This window comes from Chelon labrosus, assembly GCF_963514085.1.
Source record: "Chelon labrosus genome assembly, chromosome: 14".
Lineage (NCBI taxonomy): Eukaryota > Metazoa > Chordata > Actinopteri > Mugiliformes > Mugilidae > Chelon > Chelon labrosus.
The window spans coordinates 27,588,295-27,611,845 of NC_140347.1; the positions used below are offsets into that span (position 1 = coordinate 27,588,295).

General features: G+C 40.7%; 1 protein-coding gene across 1 annotated transcript; it reads left to right on the forward strand.

The window, feature by feature from the left end:
- The first annotated feature begins 1,065 nt into the window (after nt 1-1,065).
- hbs1l (HBS1-like translational GTPase) lies at nt 1,066-23,238 on the forward strand. The gene is made up of 18 exons (XM_084559690.1): nt 1,066-1,528; nt 2,149-2,217; nt 2,402-2,533; nt 2,690-2,935; nt 12,582-12,690; nt 12,907-13,142; nt 13,943-14,108; nt 14,790-14,907; nt 16,436-16,582; nt 16,980-17,054; nt 17,182-17,299; nt 19,944-20,012; nt 20,093-20,197; nt 20,686-20,776; nt 21,470-21,578; nt 21,755-21,855; nt 22,201-22,345; nt 22,456-23,238. The coding sequence occupies exons 1-18, from the start codon at nt 1,486-1,488 to the stop codon at nt 22,465-22,467; spliced, it is 2,091 nt and encodes a 696-aa protein (XP_084415816.1). The 5' UTR covers nt 1,066-1,485; the 3' UTR covers nt 22,468-23,238.
- Nucleotides 23,239-23,551: the final 313 nt, after the last annotated feature.

Here is a 23,551-nt window from a genome sequence, read left to right on the forward strand (position 1 = left end):
GTGGAATTTTAAGAGGGGAAACCTCCACCCACTTAGAGACACACGCACGCGCGCGCAGACTCAAGCACACACTCTTAACCACTTTAAAACTTTTTGCACAATAAATAATGAACTCCTCGACCAGCATTTCCTCATGTTATGAATGATCCTTCCTGTTGTTCTTACTAACCTCTGTCAATTAAAGCTGCTCTTCTTCAAACTGACAGTTGCAATATGAGCCATTCATTGTGAAAAGGTCTTTACAATTACCTCAGCAGACATCTTTCTTTATTCTGCTCTATTTTTAGTTTGGGGAGACACGCCAAACCTCATATTTCATTCCGCCGTGCAGATGTGCAAGTGTATACTTCCCCTGCATCGCTGGTAGTATCAGATGATTGTCTGACATTTTCATCATCTTTTCTCTCATTAGCACCTTTGATGAAATCAAGTCAAAGTATTAAAACACATGCAATTATCTGCACGCTTATTTGCAACTAATGAAGCGCATACTGCAGACCAGTTCACAGATAAACAAGTGAGTGCACGACATTGTAAACGCACAAGCGCACACATCTAATTTCTTTCCCCTTTGTGGTAGACAGGCTATAGGTTTCTTGTGGTGCAAAGATAGCTGGAAAAAATGATGTCACTTTGGGGCGTGTGTTTGTACGAGGTGTAGAGTGTGGGCTCAGATGGGTTGGTCCCTAACCATAGGGCATAACCTTTGATAAAATGGTTTAGGCATTCACACCTCAAGAACATAGGGGGGATTGAAAATCGTGCAAATGTGCAAGCAGAGTCTCTTGTGTTCTCTCTGTGCACTGTTCGTGACCTCTTACTTCAGACTGTCCTCTTTGACCCTCATCCTGTGCTTTCTCTTTCACACTGATTAAATATTAACCGTTTGTCATAAAACAGTATAGAAGTCTGATGCAGCCATACAATGTCTCAATAATTTACATCTCAGCAGCCGTCATCATCTGCATGAGGTCTCTAGGGTTTTCTCTACACTGATGAAAGCTGAGATGAGAATATATGATATGATATGACATGTTTATTTCATTTTCTGATATAGAACTCATGTAGTGGTTCGGGATAATCTTCAGCAGACATAAAATGACTGGGAGTCAGTTTCTCTTTGTCACACAGCGTGTGGTAAATGGTGGTGCATGTTCAGGAGACCTGACTCCAGGCCGCTATGCCGTGAACTGAAACCGGAACTTACGTCAGCGAACAAAAAAAAAAACTTATCTGAAATTAAGTTTTTATTTTTTTCTTTAACCTCTTTAATGTAGCGGAAAAAGTAAACGCGTTAATATTAAAGTCGCTTTTACCTTCAATTTAAATCATTATATTGCAAGGTTGCAGAATCAAATATGACCTGCCTGCTGTTGTACACAGCAACAGCGGCAGCAATGGCAACCGGGTGGTGAGACACATGTCACAACAGTCTGTGAGACGAATAACTTTAACGCTGGGGTCGAGAGAGGACACTTAAGCAAAATGTCTCGCCACAGAAATGTTCGCGGTTACAACTACGACGAAGGTAGACTACTTTAACTCGGCGTTGGTAGCCGTTTAATCGACATGACAAGGCCTCAAACGGCTAAACATGTTAGCTGCTAAGCTATCAATTCACAGTATAGTTGATTGTAGCGTTAGCAGCTAAAGCTAGCGAGTTTTGCTGGCAAGATAACGTTGCTGTCGTGTCACTTGGCTCTGAGTACGAAATACTTTTCACCACAATACCATATTTGACCATATGCACGAGCTCTCATGGCAATATTATGATGCTAAACACGGATGTGTCAATAACTAATTACGTCGTTAACGTTTACTCAGGATAATAACGGCTACTTAGCTAGCTTGCTAACTATGTAGTGATTTCTCAGAAGTCCTGGCTATTTATTTCTTTGTTAGAAAGAGTATATGGACACCCCCTGTTATTACTGAATTGTGAAGTCTCTCACTTAATTAATTATAGTAGAGGACCTGGATCCCAATTCAGAGTTTATAATGCATTCTCAAAGTTGCTGACAAAGCAAACTGACAGCTGTTACAATTGACTTTGCTGCAACTGCATGTTGTACACAGGTAAGTGTGTACAAGGAATAAAGAGAGGCAAAACACATTTGAACCTTTTTTTTTCCTCTTTTGTTTTCCTAGACTTTGATGATGATGACGTGTATGGACAGTCCGTGGAAGATGACTACTGCTGTATATCACCGGCAACAGGTTGGTTATCAGCGATTGCTGGAGTCATGGTCCCCTAATTTCACATCAAATATGTATTGTGCATTTGTGTATCGGCAGGTAGAAATAATGGAGGAGAAATTTGTTTCACAAGTTTTTCATTTATTGCATCACATCTTATAGTTTGCAATCAGCCATTAAGTGGAGATGTTTTTGGTTTATCCAGCGAATCAGTTCATCTACTCACGTCAAGAGAGGCAAGCACCAAAGGAGGAGCCATTAGAGGAGGAAGAATATGAAGATGAGGAGGTTCCTATGTCTCCTACTGTCAACCATGACCTTGACCCTCTTGATCAAGGTAGTATTATTAGGTTCATGCAACCTCAAGTTTGTGACTGAAAATGTGCAAACTGAAGATATTATGATCATCTCATTATTTTTTATTGGAAGTGTCAATTTTGTCTGGAAAAAAAAATACAATGTCTGTGTCTGACTTGGGTATTGTAATCTGTAGCCAAGTTGTATTCCTGTCTGGACCAAATGCGGACTGTGCTGGGGGATGCAGTTCCAGACTCGGTCCTTACCCAGGCTGCGATCAAATGTGGATTCGACCCACAGAAGGCACTGGATGCCGTTCTGTCTGAAGACACTAAAACAGCCCCAGTTGCTAGAAGTACAACTGCAGAGATGGATTCAGTAGCGAGAGTTAGCCAGGAGAAAGCGCCACTTCCACAAAGACCCAAACAGGAAGCTGAGAAAGGTACGGCTGGAGTTAACCAAAATACATTTGTTTTATTTGTTTAAGAATTGTTTCAGCCACATTAGGAAGATGTTTATCAGGGATGCTTAAATACTTGTGTCCAACAAGTAAGATCTCTTTATTTCTGTTCATTAGTTACTAATTTAACCATATGCCGTTGTTTCCTGTTTAATACTGTACCTTCTAGATAAACACAAGTTAATTTGAAATATAATTCGTTAGTGTTGTGTGGCCTTCACACAAATGTGTGTGATGACCCATTTAAGTCACACATATGCAAATGTTTAACAAAATGCCTTCTTTCTGTTCTTTTTGTTTTTGTTTATGGTATGATTCATGTGACGTCTGCTCTGTGGTCGTCTTGTCCCTCTTCTTCGACTGCCTTTGGCTTTCGTAAGGTAAGGAGCCTGCTTGGCTGCTTCTCACACAGACATTACATCCAAAACACATAAACCTGAGGCAGATGGGCGCAAATGTACACAACCAAGTGCACCAAACTTGCGTGACCTGTTATGTCAACATCAGACTGAACCAGTTAGCAGCTTTGAAAATCAAAATTTAAAAGATAAAAGCGTTAGTCCTGTCATTAACACTGGTATCAGTTTGGCACAACTTATGTCTGATCATGAGCAAAAAAGTAAGGGGACAGGAGTAGCTGACATTTCCCCATTAGGAAATTTTGCCATAGGACCTAATTCACCATCGTCCGTTGTGTTGAATCAGAATAGTCTTTCACTGGGGACATTGGCGTCTTTAAGTATGTCTTCAACTTCTCACACCACCGCTCCTTCCATAATTTCGGCTTCACTCGGTAACCTGTCACTAAGCTACCCCAAGATCACAGCTGTAAGCCCTTCTCTGGCTGCTCCTCCTGGGTTTGGGAGTCTCAGCTCAGTCCTGCAGAATCATCAGCCCTCAATGGCAATTGGGACTGGAGGCAAAACTATAGTGGCTGACCCTAAAGGTAGCCCATCACTGGCTGATTTAATCCAGGAGCACTCAAATCGTAGCCCAACGCTCAGCAGCGCCCTCCAAAGTGTAATTCCTACTGTAAAGTGTCAGGGAATGGCTACACCAGCACAGACACTCTCACTGTCTGAGCTTGCTTCCCAACACCAAAACAGGAGGATTCACTCTCAGTCACTAAGCACTGAAAGACAAGAAAGCGCTCCCCCAGGCATAGCTGGGACCTTGTCATTGTCTCAGCTAACCCTGCAGCCTCAGACTAGCAGTTCCTCAGCACATCATCAACCTGTCAGCACTGAATCTTCAGCAAATGCACTAAAGCAACCACCTGGTCTCTCTGAGCTGCTTCCTTTGTCACATTTGGCAACTGAACACAAAGGTAAAACCTCAACCACCTCAAATGGGTCACAGTACTCCCTCACCTCGCTCCTTTTACCAGCAAAACCAGAGAGCGCTGGTGTGTCGGCAGAAAGTACTGCAGAGGGTGGTGCCATGGGTAAGCTCAACCGCAAACCATACCACCAAATCTCCAGGCCACCTAAGTCGGGCCAGACTATTGATTTGAGTTCACTCATGGCCCAGTCACATGGAGGAGGCCATCGTCCGATCAACAGCGACCTTCCTTCGCCATCTTCTCCGATTTCTCCAACTTCTGTTGCCTTGGGGCTAAATCTTTCTGTTTTTGCGCAGCCTTCAATATTTGCAATTGCCCTGTCTTTTCAAAGCCACAGGCAACGGAAGAGGACGAGGAACATATGGAGGGGAAAAATAAAAGGTCAGAGGACAGGAGGTGGTTACCAGCCCTTCCTCTGTAAATCGCTGGACGAATCTAAAGACCAGCCTACACCGCTTCTGCCAATTGAACCTTTCCGTTTCGACACACCTTCGCCTGACGACATTGTCCGTGCTAATCAGCGTAAAGCTTTCACAAGATAGACGTAAGCAAAGCACTTAATCCATTTGCGTCCAGGTTGGTGCTAAATTGACTGGGACAAAAACATTTTTGAGAGCTCTTCCTCCTCCAGTTGAATTGAACTCAAAGTCGTCAGTCCTTATGAGTTTTTTTTAATTTTGTCCCGCAATCAGTCAAGTGGAGTAAAGAAACTTTTGGGACCAGTATTACAACAGAACTGATCTGCTCAATTAAGAACTGTTTGAAACGGCATTACTGCAGCATTTTTGTGGGCGAACAAGTCATTTGTCACTGTTACTAACAGGATAATAAAATCTACTTTGGCAGCTAAGTAAGCTTTCAAAGGAGACTTAGTATTTTAAGAATATTTAGAATGATTTTTGCTTTTTGTATTAAACATTTTCCTCTACATTTTAAAATTCAAGTCTTATTTTTTGTATGCTTTGATGGCCAATGGCTTTTTAATTTTTGTATGACCGCAAAGTATTTGATCATAGCCTGGGGAAATTAAAGAATTTCTCTTTTGGTATGGCTTTTCTTCTAGTCAGTGCTGCATGAACCTTGAAAAGAGAAAAAAAGAGGTTGTCTTTGTGTGCAGGTGTGCTGCAGCTATTGGAATATGGATCAGTTAACCATTGTGCTGGTTTACTACTGCTTGTGTTTGAGATCATGAGGTTGACTTTTTGGTTTAGGGGACACCTGGAGATTTTCCCATGAGGGAACAGGAACACACGCACACATACGCACACACGTGCATACAAAGTCACACACAGAAAACTGAGTGCTTTTAACAGTTTAATGTGAAAAAAAAGTTGTATTACAATGGCAGCACTATGAATTACAAGTGTTCTGAATGACTTAAAATGAATGCCTTCAAACCTGAAGTAAAAAAATTACTTTTAACATTACGATGTACACATGAGATTGATTTACATTGGGTGTGTCGTCACACGCTGCCAGAGGTTAATTTGTCAATTTTGAAATAAAGATGAATTTATGTACACTGAATGCGCCTCAGCCTAGGCGTGTCCTCTTGTTTGTGTATGAGAGAGAGTGTGTGCTTATGTGTGTACAAACATACTTTTAGGCTTGTTATATTGAACTATTGAATTCTATGTAACCTGTTAAAATATTTCTTATCACACTTTCTTATACGAGATGGTATTCTATTGTGGGCACACAATGAGCCAATACTCAAGGATGAGCTTTCAACATCAATTTTAATAACATTAAGGGAATAAGTAGTTTTTTTTTTTTGTTGTTTTTTTTTTAAATTTCCAGTGAAATGTTAGGGTGAAGTTTCTGTGGGTATCTCACATTTTTACTGTGACTATGAGTGGTGTTAGTTTTAGCAGACACCATTGATTAAAGAAGCTAATATTAAAAATTTGAGAGTGAACAAAAATGACTTATTTTGATGTGGTGCGTTATGCACTGTGAGCTTGTTTATGCAGCATTTTAACCCAAAAACTGATAATCTCCCTGACGTCGTCGCCAAGACTCTGGTATGTACTGTAGTTATGAGACACTAGAAGAACATAAGGACTGATGTCAGAGTTTCCCGCACAACTTCATTGCTGTCTTAAATGTGTGCATTTTCTTTGGCTGAAGAGGTGCGGTGTGGATTACTAATGTGTAAACTTTATACAGGTGCGGAGAGCTGAGTAAACTGGACCCTCAGGGTGTCAAACATAAACTGGTGAGCCTGAGGGAAATGATAAATGGCAGATAGTGGAAATAATGACAAGTCAAACAGTAGGAGTCAAACGGGTTTCTTAGTGTACAATGTGCATAGTCCTGGGAGCAGCATGTTTGGAAATAATTAGGTCTATTAGGGATGTTGTGGTGCCTTTTCTGAGTGAAGATCTGCCCCAGAGTATTTTTAGATGATGCTTTCTGGAAGTCAAGAAGCATTTTATTAACAAGTGGGTTTGTCCAGCAACTGTTTTGTCCTTTTCTCTTAAGGCGAGCCACTGTGTGGGTTTGAGCAGGAAGCTGCAGTCTTGGAGAAAATGTCACCCAGAGCACACGTCGACTCGGCACAGCAGCCGATCATCTTACTCTGTGTGTCTTACACCACCTACGTAGGAAAATCTGATCATGTCTCTCAACTTTCACAGCTCTGTCAAAGGCTGTTACAGATCAAATCATTTTGTTTCTTTACAGGCTCTGCATTTCTGCAAGGCGTAGATGTTGCACAAACGCAGTTTTGTTGTGAAGTGGTGCCAGCATTGGAAAATACCATTTTACTCATAGCAAGTGGTCAAAAGAAAGCAGGTGCATTTGGACTTACATTCCATCAGTACTGCTGCTTTGTTGTGGTGCAGAATGTCAAAGGACCAAAGGCTGAGAGGGAAATATGATTCTTGACTTAGATGGAAAAAGATCCATTTATATTACAGGAAATGCAAGAGTTGGCTTCTGTGCTGTGGTTGAAGGCAATCAAATGTTAAAAAGGTTTTTTAAGAAGTAGTGATAAGACAGTTTGCAGCAGACACGCAGAGTGACTTCAGAAATGATTGGTTAATTTATTGTCTGCACGTTGTGCTGTTTGATTTTTTTCCACTTCCATTAAGAAACTTAAATGAATTTGTGCAGTGTTTGCAGGTCAAACGTTGACATGTAAGGGAGCACCATGCAAACATTTGTCCAACCTGAATCTAGAACAGAATAATGACCCTGCACACAAGTCAAAATAAACTCTGTACTACCTCAAGAGGTGCACGCAGGTTTTCCCATGGCCCCAACAGTTCCTTGACCAAAACACCCTTGAAAATCTAAACAGACCTCAAAAGAATTCAACAGAACTAGAAGCTTTTGGCGAGAAAGAATGGGTTGAAATCCCCCTGGTTTATGTACTAACCATGGTGGATGCCCAAACATTTTGCTTCTGGCAGGTTTCTTTTTTTCATCATTTACTTGCTTAGATATTCACAAATTTCTGTTGAGCTTTCTTGTAGTCTCATTGGTTAACCAAGGATGATTCTTGCTGGCGTTAATGTGATACAACTCTGCAGAGTACTGAAGGAGCCAATTGGATGACTGCTGAAAACACAGAACAAGTCAGGCTGCCTTTGTTTTAGCTTTGTTTCAGATATCTGGAAAGTAGAATTACCCGTTTGTATATGATGTGATTGTGACTGCACAGATTTTTCATTTAGATTAACGTTGTTTGGCCTCAAATGAGTCGAAACTTGTTTTTAAAATCACAGTAGGTTGTAGTAGGATAAATTAGTCAGATTTTGGGCTTTCCTTGATTAATCATCACTTTGCACTAGCACTTGAATGTTTTGTCGTATCACTTTGACTTGCACATTCAGGAAAAGCTAAGCAATGAATCCTTTGATTTTTACTAGAAATGCACCAAAGTTTATCTTCTTTTTGTGCACTACACAGTACATAAACATATAGAATGAAATGGTGTTCAGTAAAATGTGTTGCTCTGCGCAGCAAATACTCAGAAACTAAAAACTGAGGCCATTTCAGATTTGATTTATCTTTTTAAACAGTTGTGACACCAGTCTGTCAGGGCTGAACACTTCAGTATGAACTGAAGGTAATGTTTTCCTAACTTAGAATTATGATTACAGTTTACATCCCATGATTTTTGAAGGAAATGTATCATTAAAGAAATGTGTTGTCTACATCAAGGCAAACAATGTTATCCTACTGTAATATAAAGCATTCCATTAAGGATGCACTCATTTTCTTAACCATTAAATCAGTCCAACTGCTCTGGTAAAACGTCACCATTACAGTGTAAAATTATTACACAATTATTATTATTTACAATGACTAATAGAAAAATCTTCCACTGCTTCCAAACTCCGTCAGATCACACAGGCTGCATCAATTTTCAAATGTGTTACTGCAGCGGCCATTGCTGTCTGAGACTGAAGTCACTTGGAATTATGACTCAAAAATTGAGATTTTAATAGAAGCAGTCTTGCAGGACTATTGAAAATGTGCAAGTCCTTTTATATAGTATTTTTGTTTTTGGTGAAAGACAAGGTGGATTTTGTCACATCTATATTATTATAGTCCTGTTTTGAAATCAAAAAACCCCTAATTAAGTGAGAACTTTCATATAGTTGGTATGACTCAAGGTTGACTGTCTTCTGAGTAGGTGGGAGTGGAGAATGAGGAGCTGTATATATGAGATGTTCAGTGGCAGTACTGACACTCTGTGTTTGTGTGCGTGTGTGCGTGACTCATCCTGAAAGGGGTCAGATGGGTACTTTTCCCCTCTACCAGCAATCTCATTTCCTTCACATTCATTTTCATTCATGTATTTTTTTTTTTTTTGTTTTAAATGAGAATCTTAACTGGCTCATTGCTATCCCTGTAGTTTGTAGCAGAAAGAATAAGCTTCTGTGTCCAAAAAATGTGCACAAAGTTGTACTTGATCCTTTTCCTCCCATATGAGAAGATTTGAGTCAAGTTGAACTCGTCTTTCACAGCCTTTAGCGGCCTCAAGTGGTAGGGAGAATCATGACACATTTCACAACATTTCTCTTCAGAATTCACTTTATGTTACACTTTTGCTTTCATGAAATTCTAGAAAATTTTCCTTGACGATGTTGTTACCAAGAAGAAATGTTAAAATGTCTAGTATATTCTATAATAATTTACACCAATCAGCGACAACATTAAAACCACTGATGGGAGAAGTAAATAACATTGACTGGTGACAGTGCAAGGTTCTGCTGGAAAACTTTTGGGCCTGGCATTGGTGTGGATGTTACTTAGACATGTACCACCCACCTAGACCAGACCAGGCACCCCCACCCCATAGCAATGACACTCCGTGATGGCAGCAGCCATCCCCAGCAGGATGCAGCCTGACACAGACACACACATAAAAACGCTTTAGGAACAACTCAAACTCAAAGCAGCACAATGTGTTGACCTGGCCTCCACATTCACTAGATCCCAAACTGATCAAGTATCTGTGGGGAGACCTACGCAATATGAGGCAGGTGGTCACAATGTTATGCCTGTATAACATGAGTACACCTGATTACATCTCACCCCATCCCTCTCTCAGGTCTTGTGCACCACCTTGTCTTGTAAGTCTTTTGGTCACCCCATTACCTAATCTTTCTCTTTTTACTATTTTACATTTGCCTGCACACTTGTGTGTGTATTTGGATGGGGGGAGGGAGGGTTGGTATTTGCATATCCTGGGCGGACTCCTCTTATCCTGTGCTCAGTTGGGCCCTCGGGCCAAAGTGTACAGATGACTCATTCATTCCCAGTTACTGCAAGGGTCCCCTATACTAGAGAAATCCTGGATGGGAGGACGCCAACTGTTTACCTGCCTGTCCAAACTGTGTAAAGAGATCCTGTTCTGAGCCTCAGAGGTCGATGGCACTGAATAATTATTCTCTTGCCACTCTCTTGTTAATGCTTCCCCGAGGCAGGCTACCACACACGCAAAAAGAAATTAGGCTTGCAAGTCAGGTGTTTGCAGAGGCATTACAGTGTTTTGACAGATCAACATGTCCGGTAGCTATAAAGGGGGTTGTTGATTGCTTAAGACCTCAGGGGGAGTGTAGCAGGGTGTGCCTGTCTGTTTTACCCCAGGTTAAAATATAGAGGTGAAGATCTGAGGAAAAAAAAAAAAAACCCTTCTGGTACTATGGGTTTCATTTTGAGTTTTTTTTTTTTTTTTTGTTGTAAAAGCTAACTGATCTCAAATGTACTTGCTAGAATTAAACCATGTTTATGTGTTTTGCAGCTGATGCTACATAGAAGTGAAGCGCATGCTGCTCGGTGTCCTGTTTGAGGCAGGTGGTTGAAACCTCCACGTCACTGTATAGGGACAAGAAAAGCCCCCAGCTGCAGGAAGAACCTGAATTCCCCAGACAATACTTTTTCCATCTCATGTTGCTGCTGATGATACAGATTGCAGTGGCGATGGAGGCATTTAAGATGTATCTATTACTTCAATCTCAAGAACAGACAGCTTTCAGAACATTCTGTGTAGGCTGGATTGATTCATTTTCGACAAGAACATTTGATCCACTTCTGCTGCTATGGTCCCCTTTTCCATATTTTAATCAGATGTGGATCTCTGTGGGAATAAGCAGCATGTAAATGGCATTACTTTAAAAGGAAAAAAGTGCAGTGAGGTGTCTGACTCGTGTTTCAGAGTGAAGGGGACTTTTTTCTGTAATGCATAACGAGTCATTCAGAGACTGCTTGGTTAGAGAAAGTCCTTATTAATTCTGTTGAATCACACCTCTTTCCTCTAATTTTCCCTCAGGGTGTTTTTTTTTTAATGATCAATAAACTGCATAAAACATGCAGGGATGCACACAAAAGGTAATATTCAGTAAATGATAAAATACATGCTTGGACAAAGCTGTGAGATGGAGAACTGTACAAGTTTTAGATGACAGATGTCAAAGGGAAGCAAACTGAGGCGGTACTTATTTATCTTCTTATCTAATTAATGACTAATTATGCTAATTACTGGTGTGTTGCAACAAGATCAGCAAGGACACTGTGTGGGAGTTTGTTCTGTTCTACTAACCAAAAATATAAAAGAAATGAACTGATAGAAATTGCATTGTACCGTCAACATCACCTCTTCTAGTCGTAAAAAAATCAGCCATCCTGTACTGCTTATGTGCAGGGTTAGGGTTTTTATTTTAATCAAATCAGGATGTGTATGTGTGAGATAAAGCACACATTCACCTCCAGCCCTGCACATGCTGAGATGACACCTTTTCTATAGATTCATTCTGCGAAACGCTGTGTCACACTGATCTATTTACGTGGAGACGGGAGGCAACGGCCACTTCAGAAATTAACCCTTTCTGAACCAGGATGTCAACGATGCACAGATGCACACTTTGCGCACTCGCTATGCAGTAGGCTTGGCTGTGCAGCCCAGTCTAAATGAATCAGTAACAGGTTGATATGACTTGAACCGGTGGCCATTTGGGACTGGGATGACAAAGCAATGACCTCAAGTCTCGCTGGTGCAAAATATGAACTGCCACTCAGCTAGATAGGAGGCTCAAAGTGCAAGTCATTGCAGTGCACTCTCACTGATCTTAAGAATATATACTTTATACACCAGCACACGACTACATCCAGTAGAATAACCATCAGCTGCATATATGTCTGTACTGTTCATTGCTGAATGAGTTAGCTAGATGTTTTATAATAATAAAACGTGGCAAATGGTTAAACATTTGAAAAGGAAAAACATGCATTCAACTTAAATATGATGTCTTGGGGGTAGCAAGGTTAGAAAAACAATAGTTGGACTAATGATTAATCTCAAGCTCCTCCACTTATTGTAAATTTTAAAGTGATGATTGAAACCTAGATCTTTTATCTTGCACGGTACCTGACAAATCTACTTGCAAGCGAAGGCTGCAGAACGAACCTTTCAGTCTTATCTTGATTACGAGAGTTTTGTTTTGGTATTAAGGGACCAAAACTGGCATTTGAGCTCATTTCGATAAATTTTTAACCCATAAAGGCTGGGTGCAATAGATGCAAAATATGTATTTACATTTGCTTGCTCTTCCTTTTAGAGATGAGTGTCTATGAGATTGCCTTTTATGCCATAACCAAGTTCAGAAAACACTCACATATTTGGAGGATTTCAAACAATTCTCATGTTTTAGATTAGCTTTTCTATAGGCTTCCCTAGTTTTTAATGGGTTAATTAAAAACAAATCAGTGCACCTAATGGCTTAAGTGTTGACATTAATGAGATATGCATGTCTTTGTTCCTCACTCTCCTAGCTAAAAGCAGAGATCCATCTCACAATAAACTGGACTCTGAAGTGGTACCCAAAGTGGCACGCATGACGGTCTCTGGCAAGAAGCAGACAATGGGATTTGACGTTCCCAGGTATCTCAAATTTCCCTCTATTTCCATTGGAAATCATTTATCCTTTGGCAGTATAATTTCATTTAATATGGAAAGTAGTAGACTGTAAATTTGGATGAGCATTACAGTTAAGACGAGAGGGTGTGGTTGTCCCAGTCAAGCTTTCTTGTTTAGGAATAAATCTACGCTTTGAGACGTTGTCTGTAATAATGATTAAACTTCCAATTCTCTCTTCAGCTCAGGAGAGAACGGTGTTGTCGCCGCTTCAGCACGCCAAGGCGGCAGCCCCGAAAATGCCACAGAGGCTCCCTCCAAACGTCCCGAGACGCCATCCAAAGGGTCAAATGGAGAAGAGCCGTCCGCTGGCCCTACCCCGGGACGTTCCTCTGGGAAGGCAAAGCAGACGATCAATATCAAGGCTGAGCTAGAGAAGAGACAGGGGGGAAAACCTCTGTTAAATTTGGTAGTGATAGGTAGGAAAATGCACAATTGCACAGCTCATTACAATTTACACAAAAAAACTTATTGCAGTTTAAAGCACAGTAAGAGATCAACACACTGGTGCTAATGTCATTTCACATTATGCTGTCTTCCGTCATTATACATATCGTTCTACTATGAACTGTGTGATTATATGTGGTACCACTGTAAACTTTTTAGACTGGCTTTAAAAACATCAGCACTTACATTGCTGCTGTTGTTGTAATTTCTAAAAGACAGACCAGGTTTTCCCCCAGTATTCTTGAACTGTTCTTCACTGTCTGACATGTCAATTTACAGTTTGGTAATTAATCACTGTGAAGCTCCCCCTTTCTCCCTTCTTGTCTGTCCTTGCTGGGTGTGCGTCTGTCAAAGCTGAATGGTAGTGAATGAGTCGAACTTCAACCCGACACAGTTGCTCAATCATATATTCTCAGTTACACCAGAAAAAGTGACTTGGTAGTTTCAGAAGTGCAGATGATTCTAGTTTCCCACAGCCTATGAAACCTTTCGTTTTACCACGGTCCTCTCCCTTCCCCCCGCCTTCCCCTCAATCCTTGTTCCCATTTCTGTCCGCCTGCTCTCCCCTTGTGCAATTCTTCTTATTTCCTTCTCCCGTCTGTGGTTTCCCTTTGCCATGTTTCATCTTCTCTCTTCCCCCACCTGTCTTATCAGTCTTTGCAGATTCTTCCTCTTTTCTTTATCTATCCTCATAACTTGCACCATCCCTCCTTGGTCTCCTCTCTTCCCATAACTTTGACCTCTTGACTTCATTGTTATTCTGTCTCTGCAGGCCATGTCGATGCAGGTAAGAGCACACTGATGGGCCACCTACTTTTTCTGCTTGGCAACGTTAACAAGCGCACCATGCACAAGTATGAGCAGGAGTCGAAGAAGGCAGGAAAAGCCTCCTTTGCCTATGCTTGGGTTCTGGATGAAACTGGCGAAGAGAGAGACAGGTACATCTTCACCATAAAATTATGTATTTACACCGAAAATGTGCATTTTATTTTAAATTACATATATATATATATATATATTACATAATTGTATTATTTATTTTATAATACCATATAATATTTCCTAATATGCAAGTCTTTTCTTGCTGTGTTGCTTTTTTTCTTGATAAAAAAACAAAAAATCATTAACGTAGAGGTACTGGCAACACTACATACACTTTTCCTGGATGTGATCTTGGGGGAAAAAAAAAATAAGATTTGCTCATTTAAATTTTTTCCTACACCAGTTGGAGCTGCCACTGATGGTAAACCCTTTTACATGGAAAATATATTGTTTTTGAAAATACTATACGCGCATTCTTGCGCTCTCTATTGTTGTTGCCAGAGTGAAACGGAAGCGAAATACGTCAGAAACAGAAAGTGACTTGGGTGGGATTGCATATTCACTTATCAGTAAGTTCTGAAGCAGACGCGTAATACTGTAGAGCCTCGCCCAGTAGAAGTTTGAAGCGAAACCAGGCCAGGCTTTTAAATCTACATTGCCTTATAAGGCATCCAATCACCTCTGCACACAGTTTACAGGACCATTGTGCAATTTTCACATGCCAATGATATATTTTAACTGCTTAGAATCTTTATTTAAAAAAAACTTAACTCTAAATTATTTGTGTATTGCTCCAGAGGTGTGACAATGGATGTGGGCATGACTAAGTTTGAGACAAACTCTAAAGTGGTGACTCTGATGGATGCCCCCGGACACAAAGACTTCATTCCCAACATGATCACAGGAGCTGCACAGGTATACCACAATGCATACACAACAACCACAGTGATGGTGCAGGCCGTGTGTGTTCTGGTTCAATTCACAAAGCCTTATTAATGATTTTATCTATTTTTTTAATACTGTGAGCAGCAAGGTACAGAAGAACACTACAAATACTAAGAAATGAAAGACATTTATGCTCAGCAGCGCTAGTGCAAAAGGAATACTCCTGAGCAATATCACAGATTCAGCACGTTTAAAATTTGTGAGAATAATATAGAAGAATATAGTATCTCGAGATTCTCCAATAATGATCTACAAATCCATCTCAACCATTTAGTATGAGCTTAAACATTCTCGAGACATCTTTCTGACTTTGCAAATCTCCACAATAATGGTTCCTCTCCCCCCTTCTGTGCACCGGCACCCTGCCACACCCGTCACAGCGTGATTAGACATCCCTTTAGTGGTTTTGGGTGTTGGTGACAAAAGGTGTTTTTGCAGGCATGGGTGTGCTTGTCTGTCTCTGTTTTGGGGAGCTTGTGTAATTTCTCCTTTTACCATATGACTGTCCTCACGTTCAACCTTTTCATGTAGTGACTAAGGGGTTTCTGTTGTAGGCAAATCAAGGTGTCAGGCTGTCAATGGTCTAGTATATAGACTAAGATTTTAAACTGTATTTCTGCATCACCACCTTCGTGATTGAACTGATTTCTAATATTTTTAAAGTGGAAAATGTCTGTCACACAAATATAAGATCATTTGAATAAAAAAAAAATTTGCTAGAGAATTATAGGAATTTAATATCTTTGGACACTTGCTCTACACTTTGAAGTACATTCTAGATTTATGGTAGTTAGATCTGATAGTTAGAAATGTTTTCTAATATGACACACATTTCAATTCAATTCAATTCAATTCAGTTTTATTTATATACCATCAATAACAATACAAATTGTCTCAAGGCGCTTTACAAAACCTGGCCTGAAACCCCCAGAGCAAGCCTGAAGGCAACGGTGGCAAGGAAAAACTCCCTTTTAAACAGGAAGAAACCTTGAGCAGAACCCAGCTCATATGGAGGGACCCATCTGCCTAAGGCCAGCCGGGTACAGACAGAAAAAAGAGAGAAGAGAACAGCAGGAGGAATGAGATAAACATACATCTGTCATAGATACACATATCTGACTAAAGCGTACATGTGGAATCTGGTGATGATATAAATACAACATACAGCTGATGATGTTACATGACAGTTTGAGAATATAAGAGGAATCATAGACAGGTTGGAGAATTGTTCATTCAGGTAGGAGTGGATAACTGCAGGAGGTCATGAAGACTGGGCAGGTTGATGAGACCACGACAACAGATGTAGCATGGAGCTCCACAGGAATCGCACAACTCCAGGCCACAAACACTCACAAGAAGTACCATATGTGTTAAAACAGTGGCAGCTATTAAAGTAAACTGAGTTTGGGAGATTTCAAAGTGTAGGATTTTCTGCCTCAGCAGAAACATATGCTCATGTTATTTTTTTTTTTATCCTATCCCTCGGCTCTCTCTCCAGGCCGATGTGGCAGTGCTCGTGGTGGATGCCAGCAGAGGAGAGTTTGAGGCAGGCTTCGAGGCAGGCGGTCAGACCAGAGAGCATGCCTTGCTGGTGCGTTCGCTTGGTGTGACTCAGCTGGCTGTAGCCGTCAACAAGATGGACCAGGTCAGACCTGCTTCACAGTATTACCCACACACTTTTGGGCTATTTTTTAGGTTTGCCTGTTGTTAACTTTGCAGATATGACGTCTGACACATTGTGAAAAAAGTGTAAATTAACTTTCACATGTACGCTATGGTAAAAAAATTGGCATATTAATATATAAATATCCAATAACAGGGGCCTTGTTGTTGTTGTTATTACTTTTAATGAATGTGAAGACTTTAACGACTCTCTTTCTGTCAGGAGAAAAGAAGGCATTAGAGACCTTTGAATATTTGTGTTCTTGTTTCCTTTACTCACCGGTTTGTTGCTGACACATTTCCATTATAAAACTAAAGGGTGAAACTTTCTTTCTGTCTATGTTTCCTTCTTCCTTTATACGTGTGTGTTTACAAATCAGGTAAACTGGCAGCAAGAGCGTTTTCAAGAAATCATCTCAAAACTCGGACATTTTCTCAAGCAGGCGGGATTCAAGGTGAGCTGGCTCCGGGTCATTTGACACATTAGGATACTTCTGCATCGGTATATTATGTGTCATTTTAGATATTTGGCCTAAAATTTCCCAGCTCTCTTTTTGATCCGGGTTTTATCCGTTTTTCCAGGACTCCGACGTTTTCTACATCCCCACCAGCGGCCTGTCAGGTGAAAACCTCACCACCAGGAGTACAGTGTCACAACTCACCTCTTGGTATTCTGGGTTCAGCCTCCTGGAGCAGATTGGTAAATGCACACTGGCAAAGCTTTTGCTGCCCAAAGCGTTTCCTGCCTTTTCACTCTGAAACCCAGTATTCTCTGGCAGAAAGTTAAAATACGTGAGTTGCATTTTCACACTTTGCTTGCAAATGTGTGAATAGAAATGATGAATCATTCTCAGTTTTTGTGCAAGTCAATTGCATTGTCAGTGCCCAGCTGTAGTCATGCAGACTCGAATATTTTAAAACTTTTTTTTCTTAAAACAAAAAAACAACCAAGACATTGAAATCATTCTACTGAAGACTTGTAGGTTTCTCCAGAAACTTGTTACTTTGCTAACAAGCGATCACTTGATTCAAGGAAGTTCCTTAAACATGGACGTTAGGAGTGGCAGAGAAAAAACGGCGACAGAGAATATATATCAGCAGCAGTTATAGTTTTGCTAATTAAATGCACTGCTTCGCGGTTTTGGTGCTGCCTTTTTCGGAGCTAATCAGGAAGAAGGACATTTACTCATATCTCTCTGTCTTTCTGAAACTAATATACCAAGTTGGACCATGCAAATGCTACAGGAGTGCTTTCTGAGGTTTCTACCAACGTCAAGGTATCTGTTTCAGCTGTAAATAGATGTTGCTAATATCAGGCGAGGCTAATTTACGGTGGTTTTATTTGTAATGCACACTTAAAATGTAGAGTTAATGCAAACTGCTTTAGACAGCCAAAGAAAAGAAGTAGAAAGACAAAACAATACAAAATCAGAATGGAACCAATAAGTTGCCCCATATGAAATACAGGGGAAAATTGCAGCATGGAAACTAATCAATCTAAGGACTGGTGCAGATTTAAACTTGACTGGAAAGTGGTTTTAGTTCATGGGGAAGTTGGTTCCATGTCTGTGCAGCATAACAGCTGAATGCAGCTTCACACCGTTTGGATCTTACTTGCAAATGACTACCTCCTTAAGTGCCCTGCAACATTTAGATTTTTCAAAGACTCCTTGTGATTGTTAGTGATTTATACACCGACAGCATGAATATATTCTAAGAGTAAACATGAAGATGAAAGATTGCTTAATAGCCCACTACCTCACTGCAGATTAAACCCTGTGAATAACGTGAGGTTTTCAGCTCTTGTTGTTAGTCTGAAGGGAAAATGCTGGTTTAGTTATTGCTCTGATGGTCAGATCTGAATTGAAACCAAGATTACGAACTTTCTTTATATGTTTGGAATCAAGCCAAGCAGTAGTTTTAATTCTTCTCGTCTTGTTGGTGAATACGACAATTTCTGTCTTCAATTTCATTGTATCCAGCAATTGTGCTGCACCGAAGTGGAGTTTATGACTCTACAGGACTGGACGCGCATAGCCAACCATTTATACTTGTGCACTCGTCAGTCTGGCTCGCTTTGTAACAGCGACACCCAAACGCTAGTCGGTGCTGTGACTTTTTTGCCATTCGGGTTAATTTTTGCTTCTACTTCCTGCTTCACTTTCTACTTCCTGCTTCACTTTCAACAATGAAGCCGAAGACGAATCATACAAGTGGTTTTAACCTCCTCAGTTAATCTTTCCTTGATGTTTTCCATCTTTATTCAAACAAAACAGTCAATTTGAAAATTGCGGAGATGGAGAAGCAGAGGGGAATAGTAAAGTGAAAACACGCTACTACCAAGTGGACCAATCACAGCTCTTGCAGTCTGCGTCGCCTGTGTTATGGTCTGTGTAGGGTTTGGGCTGTCTTCGTAGCTACGGTGTCAATTTAAGGCAGTAGCCTAGACCACCTATAAGCACTGGTAGGGCTTATGTAACCATATTTTTTTGGTGAAAGACCTCGGTATATCTGTCATCTGCACAATGTCAAACTGTGTTTTTATCAGCTGTGATTTGACGCAGACTGCTTTTACAGGCTGAATAACAGCGGTCCAAAACTTGAACCTTGGGGGACTCCTATGTGCCATGGTGATCGGTTCTTATTTATAGCAACAAGGTAGCACCTGATCTGAGCCATGTGAAGACAGGACCAGATAATCTCACTCACTGTTTTGTGGGCCAGTGTATGAAAGGTTGCTCTACGTAGTACAATTTATTAAAAAAAAAGAAAAAAAAAAAAAAAAGAAGTGCAGATGACTGAGTGGATCAAAGCTGCCTAGCAGGAAAGCCATTTTAAATTTTTAGCACCTCCATTTCCATGCAACTGAAAAGATTTTTGGAAAAGCTTGTTAAGTGTCAAAATTAATTTCTGACATCCTCCATAGTTTTAATAACGATAGCACTGAACGTAGGTACAGTAATATTTCCAATTTGATAGTGTAAAAGTACATTATGTTAGATTTTAGACATTTTAATGAAATGAATTCAAGCTAACTATAGCCAGGAAGGTTTATATAGCCATCTCTAAATCTGGCGGGAATGATTGTTTGGAAAAAAATCGTATTTGACTGGAATATTACAGAAAAATTATTACTCACTGCTGCAGCATGTGATGGTAAACACCAGAGTGAATTATTTTCCTTAGAGTTTTGTTCACGCATTTCTCACAGTGTGCCCGTCAGTGCTGACCGTCCGAAACTGATTCATTATTCATCACCCCTGGACGCGAAACTTCTCATAATACTTACTAATGTTTCCTGCTACTCATTGTTTACTTCCTCTTTTGTTTTTTTTTTCTCCTAGATGCATTTAAAGCCCCTAAGAGGTCTGTGGACAAACCTTTCAGACTGTGTGTCTCAGATGTGTTCAAAGGTAAAGTCAGTGAATACTGTGCAAAATACATTTACTTAATGTCCCTTTTCGGTGCCCATTGACATTTTTTCTCTTCCCAGACCAAGGTTCAGGCTTCTGTGTCACAGGGAAGATTGAGGCTGGTTACATTCAGACAGGAGACAGAATACTAGCAATGCCTCCCAATGAAACCTGCACTGTTAAAGGTACGCACTGATTTATATGTGCTGCCATGCATGGATGGTGGCTGATTTATGGTACTGGTTTTCTCTTTGTTATGAAATTGTTGTTGGAGCAGGTGAAAAAATGAAATCCTCATTCAGACTCTGTTTTTAGTTCAGTACGATATGGCTGTAGTAACTGCTGATGATCCGTTTGTATCTCAGAGGTGCCTAATTTTAGGCGGGCATGAATGCCACAAGGCTCCCTCAAACGCCCACTACACCGATGGAAAGTTTTTTTTTGTTTTTTTTTTCCATCTTCTATGCAATGTGTTTTTGTTACCAGAAGATGATATCTTTTGTCTATCTAGTTTCAGCAGTACTATTGATAATGATAAATGCTGGAAAATGCACACATTTGACACAAAAAAAACTAATTTGTCATCCTCAAGTATGTGTGAGTGACTTTGTTGTGATCAGCGCTGCCATCCTGTGGCAACAGGGGGACTAACACTCTGGCTCTGTAACTGTAGGAATAACTCTACATGATGAAGCTTTGGACTGGGCTGCAGCCGGAGACCACGTCAACCTGACCGTCACCGGCATGGACATAATCAAGATCAAGTAAATGAATAACACAGGTTTAATTACCTGGTATACATATGATGTCGGGTTAAATGAGCTTAGCCTGTATGATTGTGTGGATTCTACAACAACCACAAATTACATGTGTTGCTGTTCATTGTGCAGTCAGCAAGAAACAGAAGTAAATCTTATTGTTTACTAACCCTGTTTTCATGTGAGTTTGGGACCTGACACACGAGGAATAAACCCAAGGCAAGTTGATTAACAGTAATTAATGAATCTGCATTAGCAGAGCTTGCCTGGAAGCCAGCCCAAACTTCCCCAGCTCACAACATTTCTTGGGCAAAGGCAAAGATCTCAGTGCCCAATCATGTCGTTTGAGTGGGCTGTATGCAGTGATGCACAGAAGAGTGACGGTGATGTAGTCATACACGTCATCTGAATGCAGCTGAATTGACTTGGTTTACAACAAAATAGCTCTGATTGGTTGTAGGACTATCCTGTCGTGTACAGATGTGTAAAACAAACAGGTCCCATAGTGAAATCCAAACGGTGTGTTACCAGCCTCACATTCTGATTAGAATTGAGTCTGTCTACGCTAGGCTATATATGTGCTAGTTTTGTTATAAAAAGAGTATTAGACACTTACGAGGACTGTTTTTTCCTCTTACAACATTACGTAACCTGGTGTTTTGATTTGTTTTATTTTGTTACGTAACTGCATCTTTCCAGTGTTGGCTGTGTGTTCTGCGATCCCAAGGAGCCAATTCGAGTCTGCACCCGATTCAAAGCTCGAATCCTCCTCTTCAATATCGAGGTCCCTGTCACACAAGGCTTCCCAGTAAGTACCGGAAAACACACAAACACTCGTGCATCCAAGACTTAATTTATGACATTGGCACTTTTATTTAATTTGCAGCCTCCACCCTGTTTCTGTTTTAAATGTGTAGCATATTGCATGTTTCCTTACTGTGACTCTGTGTGTGTGTGTGTGTGCGCGTGTGTGTTTGTTTTTAGGTATTGCTGCATTACCAGACAGTCAGTGAGCCAGCAACCATTAGGAAACTAATTAGCGTTCTACACAAAAGCAGTGGTGAGGTCCTCAAGAAGAAGCCAAAGTGAGTCTTGAGAACGGTGCCATTGTGTTCTATGTTGTATTCTTAATCTACACAAGCAGGATGATCTTTTCTGTGTCTGCGGACATTGCTGCATTGAAGCTACCCTGTGAACTTTACCTACTTAGCAACAACTTAAAAATGTACCGCTGTAGAGCGCTTTATGTCAGTGTGTGGGAAGGTTAAGTAGGTTTTTATTTTTTCAGGGCAGCAGTGTCTAAATTTACAGTAGGGTACCATAATAAGCCCCCCCAGGGAAAATAAAACACAGAGAACAACAGATTGCATTTGAAGCTACAGGATTACAGAAGAAATAACTATCACTCCCTGTTCTTCTTTTCTGTGGAGGTGTTTGAGTAAGGGAATGAATGCTGTTGTGGAGATCCAGACTCAAAGGCCGGTGTCATTAGAGCTGTACAAGGACTACAAGGAACTAGGCCGCTTCATGCTGCGATACGTCGGCTCCACCATCGCTGCAGGGGTTGTCACTGAGGTAAAGTGCAACTCTCTTTGAGACAAAGTCAAAACAACAGCGTGGATCCTGATATCGTTTCCTGTCTTTGATAAAATGTCCTTACTTAGTTTCTTTATTGTTTACCACAGATCAAAGAGTGAAGACCATTTCCGTGGATTCAGAGGCAGCCAGAAGCTTTCTCTGGAGATTGCATGCAGCCAGAGACCAAGTGCAATCCTCATGGAGTCAGAGCCTCACACTCATCCATCCATTTTTCTTTTCTATCCGGGTGCAGCAGCTGCCTCACCTGACTGCTCTGATCAACACTTGCTGCACAGATACCAACCACGTGCCAGGAGGCAATAGAACGAGCTCAGAATGCATGCACCAGTTCATCCTGACCCTGAGCAGTCTCCTCTGTCAAACTACCCAGCTACTTCACACTTCCCCCTGTCTGAACATGTGTTTCTCTCAAATCTCTTTGATCAAGCCAAATCAGTAACTATCAGACCCCGAAAGACGATTACACCGCGCTGAAGTTTCCACAGTGATTCATTTCACTGTGTTCTTCTTCAAGGAGCTGTGGCTGATCGTTAAGTCTTGGCTGAAACTGATGACGCTTGCTTCCTCTGCTTTATTTAAGGAGTGAAAGTCCAAGAAGTTAAACTGAGGCTCTCCTAATTAAAGTTAAATCAAATGACAAGGTGTTAACACATGTGGGACTTAATGACAAAAGGTTTTTATTTTTTTATTCATCTCAAGCTACACAGACAGACAGTGGGGACGAGGTCTAGAACAACAATGAAATGTTTAACAAAGGCAGAGTAGTTAATGAACAACAAAACAAAAAAGACAGACTTCTCATTGACGCTAACAAGTAATGATTAAAATGCTTCTGCGACGGAGATTTTCAGTAAAGTGGTCAAGTGCTATTTAATGGCCTGATGTGTTTCTTGTGTCAGTGTGGAGGTTAACCAAATCTTTATCTGTGCAGAAACAAATGGTGTGAAATGAACATCTGTGATTTGCGTTTTGATTTCATGTGTCCCTTTCTGTTAAACTGAAGCTTTTTAAATATGAGAATCTTGCAAGAAAGATGTACACAACATTCTGGACAGCTCTTTCAGTCTTTGCATATGTTAAAAGTAAGTAGGAAGTGAGAATGAAGAGGTGGTCATTTCCCATCAGGCTTGACAGTGACACAGCTGGGGTTATTCCTGTTGGAGCGGAAAGCACCACAGAACA